Source organism: Pogona vitticeps, chromosome 10, assembly GCF_051106095.1.
Source record: "Pogona vitticeps strain Pit_001003342236 chromosome 10, PviZW2.1, whole genome shotgun sequence".
Classification (NCBI taxonomy): domain Eukaryota; kingdom Metazoa; phylum Chordata; class Lepidosauria; order Squamata; family Agamidae; genus Pogona; species Pogona vitticeps.
The window spans coordinates 23,570,474-23,587,621 of NC_135792.1; the positions used below are offsets into that span (position 1 = coordinate 23,570,474).

General features: G+C 43.5%; 1 protein-coding gene across 2 annotated transcripts; it reads right to left on the bottom strand.

Moving 5' to 3' along the window:
• Nucleotides 1-1,373: 1,373 nt before the first annotated feature.
• LOC110085484 (dipeptidase 2) lies at nt 1,374-16,962 on the bottom strand. Of its 2 annotated transcripts, XM_078380507.1 has the most exons (12): nt 16,838-16,962; nt 16,623-16,726; nt 13,049-13,283; nt 11,334-11,460; nt 10,985-11,114; nt 9,073-9,220; nt 7,065-7,134; nt 5,087-5,263; nt 4,266-4,353; nt 3,933-4,008; nt 2,928-3,063; nt 1,374-2,487 (listed from the first exon to the last, which is right to left on the bottom strand). In XM_078380507.1, exons 3-12 carry the CDS (start codon nt 13,189-13,191, stop codon nt 2,314-2,316), a joined length of 1,269 nt encoding a protein of 422 aa, XP_078236633.1. In that variant the 5' UTR covers nt 13,192-13,283; nt 16,623-16,726; nt 16,838-16,962; the 3' UTR covers nt 1,374-2,313. The 2 variants fall into 2 exon arrangements, with proteins under 2 accessions (XP_078236633.1, XP_078236634.1); XM_078380508.1 differs by lacking the exons at nt 13,049-13,283; nt 16,838-16,962 and having other exon boundaries at nt 16,623-16,717.
• Nucleotides 16,963-17,148: the final 186 nt, after the last annotated feature.

Genomic DNA, 17,148 nt, shown 5'->3' on the forward strand with positions numbered 1-17,148 from the left:
CTCCTCCTCCTCCTCCTCCTCCTCCTCCTCCTCCTCCTCCTCCTCCTCCTCCTTCTTCTCCTAGCTTGTAGAAGTTATTTTCCAATACTGTAAAATTCAGAGTTCTCTGTCCAGCCTGCCCACAATATCATCAGGTTCCTCTTTAAACAAGGTGCAATTTGCTTTGATGTTTATTTTATGCTCAACCCTCTAGGATTTTTTTTACCCCCAGAAAACATATTGTGAGTGTTCGGTCATCCTCCATTTTTTAAATAGGATTGGTGCAGCTTACAGTGGATTCAGGGGTCCAGCACTCAATCACTGGCTCTCCTGGTTTCGAACCAAAGATAGGTCTATCTCTGCCTGTAGACTACAACTCCCATGAGTCCCCACTGGCCATGCTGCCTGGGAAGTTCCGGCCACTGTAGTCCAAAACCACAGATACGCATGCCTCTATTTTGAACCAAAATATGAACATCTAAATCAGTGTTTCCCCAGCTTGGGTAAATGAGGTATTCTTAGACTGCAATTGCCAAAAACCTCGGCCAGGACAGCTGGTGGTGAAGACTTCTGGGAATTGCAGTTCAAGAACACCTGGGTTACCCAAGGTTGGAAACCACTAATTTAAATGACTTATGTGTTGAGACAGATTGTTACAGATTATGTTACACTTATTTGTGCTTTTAGTAAAAAGAAATAAACTAAACAAATCAGCTTGTAAACGCCAGAGGGCACTAGCACTTCATACGTTTTCAGGTCTCATAATACCAGTAGCAATGAAGAGTCTTTTGCTATGTATTCTCGAAAGCTTTCACACCCTGGATCTGATGCTTGTTGTGGGTTTTATGGGTTGTTTGGCCATGTTCTGGAGGTTTTCCTTCCTAACCTTCCACCAGTCTCTGCGGCCGGCATCTTCAGAGGACAGGAGCTAGAATTCTGTCTGTGTTCTGGTAAACACAGACAGAAAAAAATGGAAGAGGACCAGAACGCAGACAGAATTCTAGCTCTTGTCCTCTGAAGATGCTGGCTGTAGAGACTGGTGAAATATCAGGAAGAACAACCTTGAGAACATGGCCAAAGAGCCAAAAAAACCCACAACAACAATTTATTTAAGCTTCTTCCATCTTGCTTCCAAAACCGGGACTCAAAGCATGCCACAACATGATTGGAAAACAGATAAAAATGAAAATACAGGGCCAGAACCCTGTTGATAAGTTATGCTAGTGTAAATGCAATGATATCTATGGGAAGTCTGTGTTTGCCCAGCTGATATATCCCAATAAAGGGTTACCTCCAGAATGAAACCAAACAATCTTTGACACTTGTATCAACATTCATCTGAGTATCGAGGTATAAGTCTTTCTACTGTTGCAAGAATTTCAGGCAACTTCAGCTTATCTAATTCTACAAACTTTATTTATTTGCATTGCTTCTATGTTCCATATGCACAAAATACTTCAGATTTGTTGTAAAAAAAAACAAGAGACTAACAGCTATGAAGAAAATTGTAGGCACAACTATTTAAAATGTATGAAAACTAAACATAAGTTGACGGCAAATATTTCAGTTATCCAAAATGGAAGGAGCAAAAGTAGAATAAAAATACCAAAAATACTGTTTTAAAGTTACATTCTAAAAATGCAAGAGTACATTTAAAAACAAAAAGATTGAGAATACAACTCTTAAAACATTGAAGTTATGAAAAGTAAAAATATGTAAAAGAAAATAAATTTCTTAGCCCCCTAACCATATTAAGAACACACACAAAATCTTTACAATTCAGTGGCCTTGCTCATCTGGAGCTGGCTAATTGTTTTGGTAAACTTAAAAATGGTTTCACAGTGACTATAGTAAACTATTTCCAAGCTGCACTTTTAAATGTACTTTCATTTTCAGGGAATTTTTTTCTGCACTCCCTTAACTATTATTTTAACACACTATAGACACAAAATTTCAAACCTTGACAACCTTATTCAGCACTCACGTTGACAGACTTTCCCCCTCTATCCATACAATGTTCCCCTTATTTAGGATAGGGCAGTTAGTAAGTCCAGTGACTTTCTGTCTGGTACTGTTCTGCAGTCACAGCCTCCCAGACAAAGGCTTCCCATTGGTTTTCTATATACAACAAAGAAATAGGTTCCAGTAGAGATGTCTCAAAGGGAAATGGATCGCTGACATATTGCTGAAGGATTTAAAAGATTTTCCAAAGAACCATTTTCAGAGAAGTGGCTTTATAAATGCAGGCTTGGATGTGAATCCCGGTAAGTCCCACAATCCTTTGCAACTGATAAGGAGAAAAAATGGCAGGTAAAACTTTTCACCAATATGAGCTCAGTGTAGCGTGACACACAGGGCAACAGTGAGTGTTAAGCTGCTCAGTTTCAGCCTATGGGTACTGGCCGTCGGTGAAAGTGGGGGCTTGAGTTCTAATCGGCACTCGTGCCTGGTTTGTTCAAGAGGTATTTCTTCTTCATTTGCTCTCACGGACACATTGCGATCCCGCACCTAAAGTGACAAATTCAGATCTGTGTCAGAAAAACAAGACCTTCGTTTGACAAAGCAGAGGTGAAGATTTCGAAATCAGAAGCTTACAAAAGTCACTTGTTTGATGGCACCTTCTAAATCTCCCAGCCAGCCTGGCTGGAGGATGATGGGAATTGGAGTATAAGAATGAATGTTCCCAGGCCCTTCAAAGACCCGCATGAAGTTCAGCTCACCCCTGGGCTATAGCACTTCAGAGGCTGTAAAAACTTGCTGAGGATGGACAACAATTTGCTCATGCTTGCCTGAAGATTTTAGCAGTCATCCTCTTCCCACAAAAAAATCGATTATTCCCAGTTGTATAAAAACTAGCATCATTAGTAACCATGATTAAAATCAAGCTATGTTAGAGGATAAAAAAACCAAAATGCAACCTTTTTCAGTTTTTTTAAAAAAAAACATACATTTTCTACTTCCCGGAAAACGCGGAGGAAGTTTCCCCTCAAAACACCACGCAGTTCTGTCTTGCTCCATCCTCTCCTCAGCAGTTCTTCAATCATGGCTGGATATTTAGAAACATCCTCCAGTCCCACAGGGAAACTGTAAGTAAAAGAAACAACAGCAGCAACACAATAAGACCCAGAGGGACAGGCGGCACCAAAAATCCTTTTGACCAAAGGGCTGATTTGAACAAGCATCGTCCTTGCAGATTTCAATGCATGCAGAAAATGCTCCTCAAGAGAAAGGTATGCAGTTCTTGGACTAAATCAAGTCCAACTGGGGAGGTCTTGAGGGTCCGGAATCATTTCCTTCGCCTTGCATTGGGTTTCTCCCCCACTGCTTCCACCCCAGCCTCCCCACAAGTATCTCTCCTGCCCATCCACACCCCCAAATTGTGTGCCATGTCTTCTCTGAGCAGCATGCACCTTCCCTCCGGGAAAGTCCTCAGGGCAGGAAAGCAGATGATGGAACAAAGAGGGAGGTGAAGCCAAGCCGGGCAAAGCAGCAAGAACCAGCATAACGTGAAGCATGGGGACAGGGAGAAAGGTGAGATGGGGACTCAAGTCACATGACCCGGTGCCAAGTTGGAATGAAGTTGCACTGGTGACTCGGACTCAACTTGTCCTCCCCCCCAATGACTCAGACTCGACTTGCAACTTGGAACCCACTCACCCCTCCCTTTTCTCCGGGGGCGGGGGGAAGCTTGTTTTTAATAGGGACCTGGATTTGGGACTTGGGACTTGGTACCAAAGACTTGGATTCACACTTGGGATTCAGCCTCAAAGACTTGCCAAGATTCCTGACAGCGGGACTCTGGAGGAGGAGGAACAGTTTCCCACTGCTTTGTCCACAGCCTAAGCCCAAGGGCAGGGCTGGCCGTGGACACAGACGGCACACGCCTACTGCCCCACGGCCACAATTTGCCATGAGAGGCCCACGGACTGCAATGCAAAAGAAAGTTTGCTCACCTGTCTTCTCCATCGTAGTCACCACCAATTCCTATTGAATCAGAACCTGCAATTTTCTTGATGTGGTCAAAGTGATCTAGGATTTTTATATTAAAAAAACATAATTATTGCCATTGTTGTTACATTTCTCCTCCGCATGTCCACTACAATACCCATAAACCACAATTGAACACAAGAAAAAGGCAGGACAAAAAGCACAAATGTAAATGCATTTGCTCAGGTTGATTTCATGATGAAACCTTGGAATTTCACACCCCTCCCCCCAAAAGGCATCCTTTGGGAATCAATATATTAAATTAAGAAGCAGAAGGGAGTATTTTAAGATGTGCAAACCTGCAACAGTTGAAATATTAACAATTCGGTTATGGCAGGCAAGGAACTTAGTCGGAAACGTCACCATTATAATCCCTCGGTTCTTTTTCTAGGACGAAGGATGGAAAAATGAAACAGGTGAGTATTAATCAGAAAAACAGAGAGCCTGTCCACACTGGCAGATAGTTATGCTATATGGTTCCCTGATAGCACTGTTTGGCATGGGAAAAAAATTGATCCATCTTTCCCCTTTAAGAGGGGGTGAGATTATTTTTTAAAAAAGAAAAATGGACTGTTCAAATAGCTCAGTGGGTTTGGTATCTGGCTCTGGAGCCAAGGTCAGCAGTCATTACAAGTCAAAACCAACTGTATGATGCATAGCTTTTATTGCTATAATACGGGTATCTTCTTATCTATTTGTTTGTTTTCCACTTAGGCCTTAACCTTAATTTGATGCTTAGGCTGAGGGGGAAAAGGATAACTAATAGGGAAAAAATAATACTGTAGTTCTGAGATATTGGCCCCTCTTCCTTCCCGCTCAATGACTACGGTAAACCAGAGATGGCCATATTGAACAGAAGTTTGAAAAGTTACTTGTTTGCACTACAGCTCCCAGAATCCCCTGCTTAACAGTGACAGTGTCGTCCAGTATGCTAACTTTTCCACGCTCTGAATGGATCCAGCCACCTTTTGTCCGTGGCAGCAACGAGGCCAGACCACGGTGGCCACTGGGTGGAGGCGAAACATTTCATTGGAATCACTGGGGAAATCATCCCTCTTTGATCTTTGCTTTGATCCTTCAAGTTCTTTTTCAGACACGAGAATGCTCAGCCTCCACTTACCAGGGCTAGCAGGATATCATCCGGAACATTCCTGGAATGGTTGCAGATGGAGAAGGCAGAAGAGTGGCTGAAAATGACTGGCGCTTTGGAGACCTCTAGAGCAGCCCGTGCTGTGGCGTCGGAGGTGTGGGAGAGGTCTACCATCATCCCGAGGCGATTCATCTCTTTCACCACCTCCTAGAACACAACAGGTAAGGTTTCGGTCTTTCTCCTATACACACACATGGAGAGCTGAGATTTGTCATGAAATGTTGAGTCCAATCTTGTGCCCAATGTAGGAATCCACACGGTTGTCCAGTTTTCTCATGAATGGCTCCAGCGTCGGAGCGCTCACCACCTCCCAAGGTCATGGGCTCCATCATCATACTGCTTTAACAGTTAAGATTTTTTTCCTGATATTTAACTGAAATCTGGCTTCCTGTAACTTGAGCCCTTTCTCTATAGGTAAGGTAAAGGTTCCCCTTGACATTTAGTCCAGTCGTGTCCGACTCTAGGGTGCGGTGCTCATCCCCGTCTCCAAGCCATAGAGCCAGCGTTTGTCCGAAGACAGTTTCCATGGTCACGTGTACAACATGACTAGACATGAAACACCGTTACCTTCCCACTGAGGTGGTACCTGTTTATCAACTCACATTTCTATGCTTTCGAACTGCTAGGTTGGCAGGAGCTAGGACAAGCGACAGGAGCTCCCTCCCTCGCATGGATTTGATCTTACGATGGCTGGTCTTGCAGCACAGAAGCTTCTGAGGTTTAACCTGCAGCGCCACTATGTCCCACCTTCTCTATAGGACTACCTTTCAAATAGTCATACAGAGGATGACTTCATGATGTCGATGCGTGAAGGGGGTTTCTCTCCTAGGGGCCATAATAAGACAGCCTGTGCTAGCTTGGGTAGCAATGAGCACCAACTTTTCCTTTTGGAAGAGGGTAGGGAGTTCTCTGTTCCCACCTTCTCTTCCTTTCTGGTTTGGTTTCTGGAGGTTTTGAGCATAAAAATCCAGGATTAGCCTGCTTGGTTTCTGTTTTCCTTCTAAGGCAGAGAATTGGCTAAAATTTTAGGACATGCTTACCCTAGGAATGCTCTTTAGTATCTCCTGAGAGCCCAGATGTTTACAAGGAGCATGCTTACTTTATGGGTTATATTTACTGCAGGAGAAGGAAAACTCCAAATTCAAACCTCCACTGCCTTGTGGCTGTATCCACTCATAGAAAAGGCTTCAGGAGTTAACCTCGAGGCAAAATCCGGAGCTGGAGTCCCGAAGGCAGTTCGTGTCGTTCTGCCAACTCCTGCGACGTTGCTGGAACCAGTTGTATTGGCTCTTGCCTTTCCATTGGACCATTTCAGCAATGTGGAGAGGGGGGATCTGCTGCTTGGGTAACAGCCTATCCTCCATATTACCTTACCCGGGCTTCATGCTCTGGAGAGGACACTCCTCGATTCAGAGCATGTTACCATAGTCTCTCGAGACTGAAGGATGCCTATGAGTGGATATTTACTGCATCCATTCAACACCACCAATAAACTTTGCATCACATGAGCATCTGTTGTGCATTGGTTTTGATTTGATCTCGCATATACATATTCTTTCTGTTGTCATCCTTGAGTGATGGCCAGCGAATGGGTTAAAGGCATTTCAGGACACATTGCCCAGTTTACTGGTCTGCAACTCCACCAACTAGCAAGGAAATAATGTTTCCAGTGCTGGTAGAGCAGTGAGATTAAAGCAGGGCACCTCCCCTTGTATGAGTTTTGCCTGGCTTTGCATCAGTATATGCATTCAACACAAAAACAAGAGCCACTGATATTACCCGAGCCTTTTGCAAGCCATGCATTATGGTAGAGTCTCACCAAGCTGGGGAGGAAATGCTGGCAGACCCACGGCCCGCTTCCCTCACAAAAACCCTGCCCCATTTAAGAGAGTTCTGCCGTGGACATTATGAAACCATGTGCTAATTTCCACTCAAACATTTGTCTCACTTTTCCAAAAGCACTCAAGCCCTTTGTTCTGGGGTAAAAATTGTGGACTTGCTTTGATGACGTTTCTGCCCTGCAGAGAAAACAGAAATGCAGAACAATTATACAAGAAGCTGAAACGGCCAAAGAACCGCATGGCGGACGTGGAAACAGACTAAACGCCAAAGCAAAACAATATTATTTAATCACTTGTGTATAATGACATTCAGAAGAGAACAATTTGTTTAATATATACAGTGTGTATTCATATATGTGCAGTGTGCACACACACACACACACATATACTGTTCTGATAGATAGATAGATAGATAGATAGATAGATAGATAGATAGATAGATAGATAGATAGATAGATAGATAGATAGATAGATAGATAGATAGATAGATAGATAGATAGATAGATAGATAGATAGATAGATAGATAGATAGATAGATAGATAGATAGATAGATAATCAGAACAGTATACAAAGACTAGAATATGACTTGAATGTTAGAACTGCAAAGCTGGAATGAACCCTGTGGATCATCTGAAAGTTTATATATAAAGGGACGGGTATGATTTGTAAAAGGGAAAAGCAAACATATATGCTGGATTCTTAGGGTCAAAGTAGATGTTAAGTGGGGAGCATGTTTTTTCTAATAACCTGTTTCCCATCCTTCCCCATGTTTCCCAGAGATGGGTGCAGTGAGAGCAATTAGACTTGGAAAACGAAGCTTGTTCCCACTTTACAATAGCTGTATACACACAAAGCACTGCTAAATGCAAGATACCCAGGTGAGGAAAATCATGTTCTGTGACAATCCAACTTCTTACTCATCGAGGGAGCACCTCTTCTGAAAACGTGCTAGGTGTTTAATCTCCTCCTTCGATCACCCATTTTGGACTTTTGAATGTTGGTAAATGTTTCCAAAATGAACAAAAATGAAAGCCTGAAATGGTTGATAGAAATTTGCCAAGTGCACCTTAGCCACGCTTGCCAGATCTTTGAAATTAGTTCTAATTTAGCTTTCCTGAAAATATGTATATAAAATCCTTTTGAAAATGAGGCACAACGTTCTTGAAAATGCAACTGGCAGGTAAGATAGAATTTTGCACCCCTGTCAGGACTGCGTGCCTCTTTTACATAGTTTCAAAAAAAGGAGAAAAGTCCAAAATTAAGAAAGTTAAGTGTTACATTTTGGATTACATCTCCCAGCATTCTCCAGCTGGCTGCCGGGAACGGTAGTCCTCATCGACGACTTTCTAAGCTCTGCTCCCACTTTAGAGAAATACTCTGTGCTAAAATTTCAGAGAGGTTTTGATTCATACTCAACCAACCCACACATTTATTTTAAAGAGGCTGGTTAAATTTCTGCCACAGTGCTGATTCCAGGATCAACCTTGGGCCTCAAGCAGCCGGTGGCCGGTGAGTATAGCCATTACATGGTCCAGGAGAAAAAAAAAATAATTAGATTTGCAAATAGCCCAGTTCCTTAAGGCTGCAATCCTGACGACAACTTATCTGTGAGTAAATCTCATTGAACACGTTTTGGGCCTTCTTAAGAGGACGCATGCACAGGATTTGTAGGTTGGACTGTGAACAGCTCCCCCAATCAATCCACTTTGGGGTCTGGGGATTTACCACTGCGGCTAGTCAACGTCTAGGCTTCCTTTTTTGGCACATGGGAAGAGGACGGCGTTGAGACCTTCCAAAAACATGAACACAGAAAACCTAGGTCAGAACAGGAAACAGTTCCTTGGTTGACACTACAGCTCCCAGCATCCCCAAGCTGGCATGATGGGAGTTGTAGTCCAGAAGGTAAGGTCTCCACGCTGCGGTGCAGACAGACTCAAAGGAACTGGGTCCTGCAGGATCTCATGACATACTGGCCCACGGGTCCTCGTCCAGCAGCCTAAACCTATCAGCACTCTCAAGCCAATGTTCCTGGTACAGAAAGACATCGGAGTATTTGAACAGTATCGTGTCTGTTCCCAAAGGCAGACCTGTTTGGAGAAACGCTTCTCGGTTACCAGGGTGTGTTGCAGTTGTGGGTCAACGTCATGTACCGAACCCCCAGCTCATAAAACATCCTCAGAGTTGCGAGGCTGTTGTCGATGGAGTGCCCGCCTTCGATCCCGATCAGACAGGCCGTCTTCTTGCCGTCCGTGTTCTCAATGCCTGGATTTTCAACAGAAAGACCGGTTGTAATTGAAGCGGGCCGAGGAATGCGCTGAATCCCTCTGGCTACATGGCTTTGCACTTCGGGCACGCGTGAAGTGTTCCGCTTTTGGAGCAGACGTGGGAAACGTTCTGGACGTTGAATGACAACATCCAGAACGCTGGAGGCAGTTGCTTTCGTGGCTGGGTTATTCCGGGAATTTCAGCAGGGAGGGAGAGAGGAAAGAAGTTTTTCGAAGCTAAGAGGGCAACCCGCTAAAGTTTTTATCCTGCAATCTATCCGCTTCTGTTAAAAAAAAACAAACACAGGCTTTAAACATCATCATGTTCTACTTGAAATTTTTCTGTGTTTCCCTACTTTATCATTCACTGTTCTTTTCTACAAGGCAAAAACAAAAATTATCTATTACAGAGGAAAAGAAGGAAGCGTCTGAAGCACGTACAGCAAAATGTTGCAGTGTCAAGTGCTTTGAGTTAAGACTTCAGCCACACGTGGACCGTTGTAGGATATGTCGTTACATTTCTCCTTCCTGTCCACTATTGCGCTCTGCAACATTCAGGAAGGAGTCCAGGAAGGAGTTCGGTCAATTTTTGTTGTGCTGTTTTGGTTTCTTTTCCCCTCACTGAGTAAAAGCAGGCCTATCAGAGAATGAACTGCTGCAATTTTTAGGCACAGGATTTCCATTCCCCCCTTCCCCCAGTAAAGCTACCAGAATTCAGCAAGAATTAGGAACCAGTAGTTTTTTTTTTTAAGAAGCTCTTTCTACAGAGCCTCATAAACAGAGAGACTACTGGCCCCTAATCCTTTGCAGTTGTCATGGAACTTAGAAAACTCCACCGGGACCTGACACCCTGCTGTTGTGACTGTTGCTGGAGAGAGAGAGAGAGAGAGAGAGAGAGAGAGAGCCTTGGCAAAGAGCTGGTGTGTACCCTGAACCTCCTCTGAAAACTTGCATTTAAAAAATATTTATTATTATTATTATTATTATTATTATTGTTGTTGTTGTTGTTGTTGTTGTTGTTGTTGTTTTGCTAAAGGGACCAGAATTTCATCGGGGAGGGGGGGAATTCCTGTCGAATTCTAGTCGTCGTAGTGAAAATATATATATGTCCTGAAATCCCATGCCTAATGGTCATGCTCTAGAGATGGGCACAAACTGAACTATGAACTGGGGGAAAAATACGAACTGGGCTGGTTTCTGGTTTGGTTCGTGCAATTCATTTTGCCGAAACGAAGCGAAGTACCAAACTTTTTTTTTTCCAGCTCAGCACTTCCTTTGGAGAGATGTCCACCTGCCCCCTTCCTGTGGCCCCTGTCGCCTCCTTTGCCTGGCCCTCCCGCCACCACCTGCTCTTCCTCCTTCTCCTCCACCATCTTCAGAGACAGCCCACCTGGCTTCCCTTCCCTTCACAAGGGAAACACAAGCCAGGAACCATCACGAACAGCTGGTTTCCCACTCCATGCCCATCTTTACTCTTTATACTTATTCAGATCCTACTGTACATCGTAGGATGAACAAAGCCAGGCTCTCTGAATTTTGCTGGAAGGCTGACCTCTGCCCACCACCACCACCCTATAGTGCAATTTTTCTGAACACACAACAAGGTGGCATCCATACCGCATGCTCAATCTGACAGCACCTTGCCCAGAGGGAGAAAAGCATCGCTGTGCTTTTGTGTGTGAACTGTGTCCATTCTCATGCACAGAAAAAGAACATGTGTTGCTGAATGTTTGCTTTGCTGCTGAAACAAATGACACATTACCCTGTGAAGATGTCACCAGTTCAAATTCTTTGTAGGCTTCGCACATCCTCTTGACAAGGTCGATTTGTTCCAGCGTCAGGCGGACGGCATCTTTGTTTTGTGCTCCGCAGAGAACGTACACGGACCAAAACTGAAAAGACGGACAGAAGATATTTCTAAGATTTAATGACAAGCTGTCTGTATCCTTTCAGAACAGAGCAAGAGAAATCAACGTTCGGGGGAGGTTTTGTATTCTGGACTACAACTCCCAGTTGGCTGATGGATTCTGGGAATTGTAGTCTTTTTTTAAAAAAAGAAGAAATTTCTAAGCTCTGAGATAAAGGACCTGAGGGCCTCACCTGTCACGTACCTGAGCACCAACGTGGCCATCTCGGAGCTTCTGAATGTTTGTGTCCGTGGTGTTGAGTGTCCTCAAGTTCGCTTGGCTCAGTTTGTTTTGATACAACCATCTCAGCTTCAGCGGCAGATCATTGTGGCTAAATAGTAAGAATATGAGACTGTGTGATTCATGCCGCAACTCTAAAGTGTGGGCCTCCATCTCTTGCCGCCAGTGCTTAGCTATGGGAGGCAGTGAACGACAGCAGGGCATCGGAGCTTCTCAGAATGATCTCATATATGTATATCAGACCAATTTTCAATGTGCCTCTTAGCTTCTCTCACCCCAGGTCCCTTGTCTTGTTGCCTCTGTTGTCCTCTCTTGGCATCCAGTGGTGTAGTGAGACCTTCTGAAGCAATGGCATTCATCATGACCCAGTTAAATCCTTGCTGGCAGCTGTGTGGATCCATAGGAACAAGCAAGGTCTAGTGCTTTTCACTTGACCAGGAGCAGGTCATTTGTAAATCTAATGGGGCTGAATCGCCCATTCAAGAATAGGCCACCCCAACATACTTTTGATTACAACAGAAATCTAACTTGAACACCTCATCATAGGAAGAATTTTTGTTGCTTAGTTGTTAAGTCGCGTCTGACTCTTTGTGACCCCACGGACCAGAGCATGCCAGGCCCTCCTGTCTTCCACTGCCTCCCGGAGTTTAGTCAAATTCACGTTGGTCACTTCGATGACACTAAGCAATAAATACATCATTGTTGGGGGGAAAGAAATCCCAGCAGCATCCCAACAACTACGAGGACAGCAACTCAGCTCAAAGAGGACAGCGAAGCTTGAGAAGGGAGAGATAATATCATGAGCCATGCTAATAAACAAGTCACAAGCTATACTGTTGGAAACCCTTGCTCTACTATGTAATTGTCAGCATTATTATGAAAAGTAATTCCTGGCTTTGTCATCATGTGCCATATAGCGACCCTAAGAGGCCTCTCAAGCAAAGTGAGATATTTAAAGAGCGGCTTTGTCAATTCCCCTCCTTCAATGAGTTTCCGTGGCTGGGCAGGGATTTGAACCATGTTCTCCAGAGTCCTACTCCATCACTCCATCCACTATACCACACTGAGTATCCCAGCTCCTGGCATAGCTAACCATTTCCCCCATGAAGCCGTCATTTATGGATGCAAGATCAATGAAACGAAAGTTTCCGCAGTGCCAGGCCCTAATTACTCTTCCACTTCAAGGAGTGTGGGGTGAATAGATACCTCTTTAGACGGGTTAGATACCTAAATCTGTTTCCCCTTCTTTTCTTTTCTACATATAAATTAGTCTTTCTCAAGTTTCCTTCCTTTTCTCTCTGAGGTCATTTCTTGTTTGTTCTCCTGGTGTGAGTAATGACTTTTCTTATCAGCCGCGCATGAATGGAAGCCAACTCTGGAGGTTTCCAACGTTTGCACTCAATGCAATTCTTCTTTAACTAAACAGTAGCCTACCTTTTCACCTGATTACTTCCCAATAATCCCTAGCTCAGCGTGAGCCACGACACTCTGCCAATATAAAGTACTTAACAATGGTAAGGTAACAGAGGGGACATCTCCAGAGGCCAACACTGTTGCTTTTACATTTTGAAGCTATATTTGTTAAGTGTTCAACAGCAAAGGAACAGCACACCAGACTTTGACAGAGCCCAGACTGTAGATTTGCCATCATAGATTGGTACACAACAAATTCCACCTACCCATCAATCAACGGGGCTTCTTGCATTAGCTGGAGCGCTGTCTTTCTCAAGTCAGTATCGGCTCCGGATTCCAAAAACTGAGCACAGAGAAGCGGAGCCCACAGAAGTATCTTCAGCCAATCTCTGGCCAGATCCACAGGCATGTTTATTGAACGGAGATGTTTCCCGTGTGATATTTTGGGTTAGAAGACGCACTCGCCTTATCTCAAGCTTCCAAAGGTTTCCCAGGCAAGAACTTCACACAAAGGGGGAAAAGGGAATTAAGAGGTAGAAGAAAATCTGTGGATCTCACAGAAGGAAGACACCATATCTTCTATGCTGACTTTCAATCTGAAAATGAGTCATTGGGCTTCCAACTCAGAAGGGATACTTCTAATATCACATGTCATGGAAACAAACAAGATTCTCTCCCACACAGAAAACATACACACCCGTATCTCATTTATCGTCATTCGCAAGAACTGGCGAGATGTCAAGTCATGTATCCTCATAACAAATACCACAAGGGGATCTGGCATAAGTTCATATGGAAAATCATCATCATCATCATCATCATCATCATCATCATCATCATCATCATCATCATCATCGATTTGCAGAGCTGGAAGTGACCCAATTTCCAACCAGATACCTAAACCACTGAACTACCAAAGAAGTATGATGTCTGAAGAGCAACAGTTCAAGCCAGAGATGAGATATGGAAACATTGGCTAAAATCCTGTGGTTTAATGTAGTAAATCCCACTAGATTAGGTCCAATTGAATGAATGGGGATTTCATAAGAATTCCTTTATAAGTTCCATTGCTTCAGACAGGTCTACTCTAAATGTGATTTACTATGCAAAAGCAACTCCCAAATAGAGAAGGCTCATGTGAATCAAGAGAACTTATGGAGGACCTGACTCACCAAATCACTGTTGATTTAAAGGGACAACTCTAGTGCAATTTACTACACTAAGCAACAGGATTTCAGTCCCTATGATGTGGTGTCTTCTACAGCTTTGGGCAGATGCCTTTGGCTACGTATAGTTGAATGAATCTCAGAGCTTGTAGAAGTTACATTTTGGGCAGTTACTCACTGAATTCCCCAACCAGTAAGGCCACTGGTCAACCATGCCAACTGGAGGATTTTGAGAGCTGTAATCAAGAAAAACAATATTTACACTTACTAGTTCTTATGAAGCTATATCAGGTTGTCTGAAACTGGAGTGTTCAGAGACCCTCCCTAAGAGCCCTAAAGAATTTCATAGAACTCTAGGGGGGAAAAAATCCAAAAGCTGTGTTTGTCACAACTAGCATTTATCCCCTAAAGGGGTAACTCTAGAGTGAAACCAAATAATCTTTGACAATCATATCAACATTCATTTGAGTATCAAGGTATATTTTTTCACTGTTGCAATAGTTCCAGGCATCCTCAGCTTGTCTGATTCTACTAGCTTTATTACTTATGTATTCCATTTGCACAAAATACTTCAGTGTTGTTCCAAAATTCAAAAGTCTTGTAGCTATGACGAAAACTGCAGGCACTAATACCTAAACAAATCCTTCCTTGCAACTTGGAAAAAGATGCTGGTATGGAACTTAAAACCCACAACGAACCCCCAGAAAACATTTCATGACCCCTGTTGGGGGTCACAACTCCCACGTTGGGGAACACTGCTTTAGGGAGTCAGTTCATCTTGTATTGGGTCTTCTTCTTTCCTAACTGTCTGTCATCTACAATCCAGCATGCTGTCACTATACTGATAATGAATTTTGTTTTGGCTAACATTCTTTTGGAGAACTTACTCGATCATCGTCTTCTGGCATCAAAGATTTGTAAGCCTAAATTCTTATAAGACTTGGATATTGTAATACAAAGGCATTGGAATGAGAAAGAGTGCTAAATATTGGACATTCATACGTCATTTCTATATTTACATGTTGTTAAATAAGAAAAATCATCCCACTTCCAGGATGTTTACAATTCAATGACTTTGCTGAACAATAGCTAGCTAATCGGTTTGGTACACTTTAAAATGTTTTGCAAAGTGATAAGAAATAATGTCCTAGCCACATTTTGAACATGCTTTCATTTCACAGTGGCTTTTTCCATATACCCCTTAATCATTTCTCAACAGTCTTATACACAAAATTTCAAACCTTGAGACACTGCCTCAACTGGAGCAGGTTAAACAGGATAATGTAAAGTCATGTGGACATCCGGTGTGCCATTTGGGCAATTCTTGCAACCACATGGCATATACACCTCAAGCAACCCTATTTGGCCCTCCTCCCTTAACAAAAACAAAACAAAACATCCCCCCCACTCTCCTTTCCACCTCCTGTCTGCTCCTCCTCCTGGGTGGAAGGGTTCATTTTGTTCCTCCCCCCCCCCCCCAGAAAAAAGAGGTACTGCTCATCAGTGCTGCCCTAACAGGCCTTAAACAAACTTTCGATTCCTTTAAAACTTCCACATATTGGGAAATGAGAAACGTCCTCTGCTTTCTTCCTCTGTCTCTCCATGCGGACAAAGGAAGAAGTTGTCTTCTTAAGCCACTTACCAATACTGGGAAATTGAAAGTGGGAGGGAAATTGAAAGCAGCAAGCTCCACTTGGGTTTGATCCCGGCTATCGCATGTGCTGGAAACAAACCAAAATAGAGCAATTCTGCCTGTACCTAAAACAAGGTAGCCCTTGATAGAGACCCAGAATGGTACGGATAAGAAGGCTCTGGGGTAGGGGTGGTTCTTTCAAGGACTTACATTGCCTGGTCACCAGAAGAAGGAGCGAACCACCCATCCCCACAGAGAACCTAATGGTGGGACAGATGCCCATATAGTCATCCCCTAACACAGAGCCTCTGTGCCTTAACAACCATTGATAAGTTTCTGTCCTCTGGTTGACTCCAACTTATGGTGACCTCCAAGGTTTTTCTTTACCTAAAAGTACTCAGATGTGGTCTGTTGTTCCCTCCTTCTGGGGCTATGCAGCTTGTCTGAGGCCACAAAGGAGGCAAGGCACACAACCCCACGGGCAAGGTACCCTCTGGGAGATCTTGGCTGGCTCTTTTTTTTGCAGGACCAACAGCTGGAATTCAAACACCCAGAGCCTGGCTCTGCAGCCCTGAGCTCTCAGCCAGTTATGCCCGCTGAAATTCCCACTTCCAAACAGCCCTTGAAAGGACAGAAGCCCTGTCCTCTTCTTAGTGTGGACACTTTATTGAAATTTGTAATCACCTTTAAGGGGAATGTCTTGTATCTTGTGCTGGGGCTATCTAAGAATTGATACTTGGAATCTCTGGGCCTTCCAAGCTTTGCAAAATTATATATTTAGCACTCTGTTCTGATTATTCTCTTTCCTTTTCCTATTCTTTTAAAATGAAACAACAACAACAACAACAACAACAACAACAACAACAACAACAACAACAACAACAACAACAACAACAACAACATCACACTCTTTCCTCTTCTATATCCCTCCCCTGCCTTTACCTTTCCTTCGGCCACTCTCCCTTTCTCACTGCAATTGAACCAGGAACAAGCAATTCACATCCAGCGAAAGCAAAATGAGGCAGAACTTTGAAATCTTACCTTTTTGATCTACAGTTGCCAGAACCTCCCAGGCAGGGGGCTTGTTGAATGCAAAAAAAGAGGGGGAAATGTGGAGTCCAGTGTGCTCTGCTTGAAAGAAAGAACTGCAAATGATAAATAACAAAACAAACAAGCAAATACGTGGCACTGTTCTCTCTCTAAATCAACAAACAAATAAACACGCAAATACATGGCACGGTTCTCTCTCCAAATACCTCCTCCACTTCTTCTGCCCTTTCTCAGCCCTTGCTCATGGCCGCCCTGAACACAGGATCTCTTATTTGTGTGTTTCTGTATCTTTTACCCAAAGACTGCATTCCCCTTAATCAGCAAAAATCCACCTGACTAGGGAAAAAGAGAGAAACCATTCTTATCTAGTTCTGACAAAGTGGAGTGATCAGTGCCAGCGCTATCACGCTCATGCAGCAGCAGCAATAGACAGTAAGAGGTATAGCACTTTTGACAGTGACTCTTTGCAGGCTTTTCCAGGCAGAGAACACTCAGAAGTGGTTGGCCCTTTCTTTCT

Bases quoted from the DNA above. Each gene is read 5' to 3' on its own strand.
- LOC110085484 (XM_078380507.1), bottom strand. From the start codon at position 13,191: ATGCCTGTGGATCTGGCCAGAGATTGGCTGAAGATACTTCTGTGGGCT. The intron at 4,009-4,265 runs GTTTGCACATCT...TAAAAATCCTAG, and splicing joins TAATATTTCAACTGTTGCAG to ATCACTTTGACCACATCAAG. The intron at 2,488-2,927 runs GTATGTTTTTTT...TTGTCACTTTAG, and splicing joins TTTTCCGGGAAGTAGAAAAT to GTGCGGGATCGCAATGTGTC.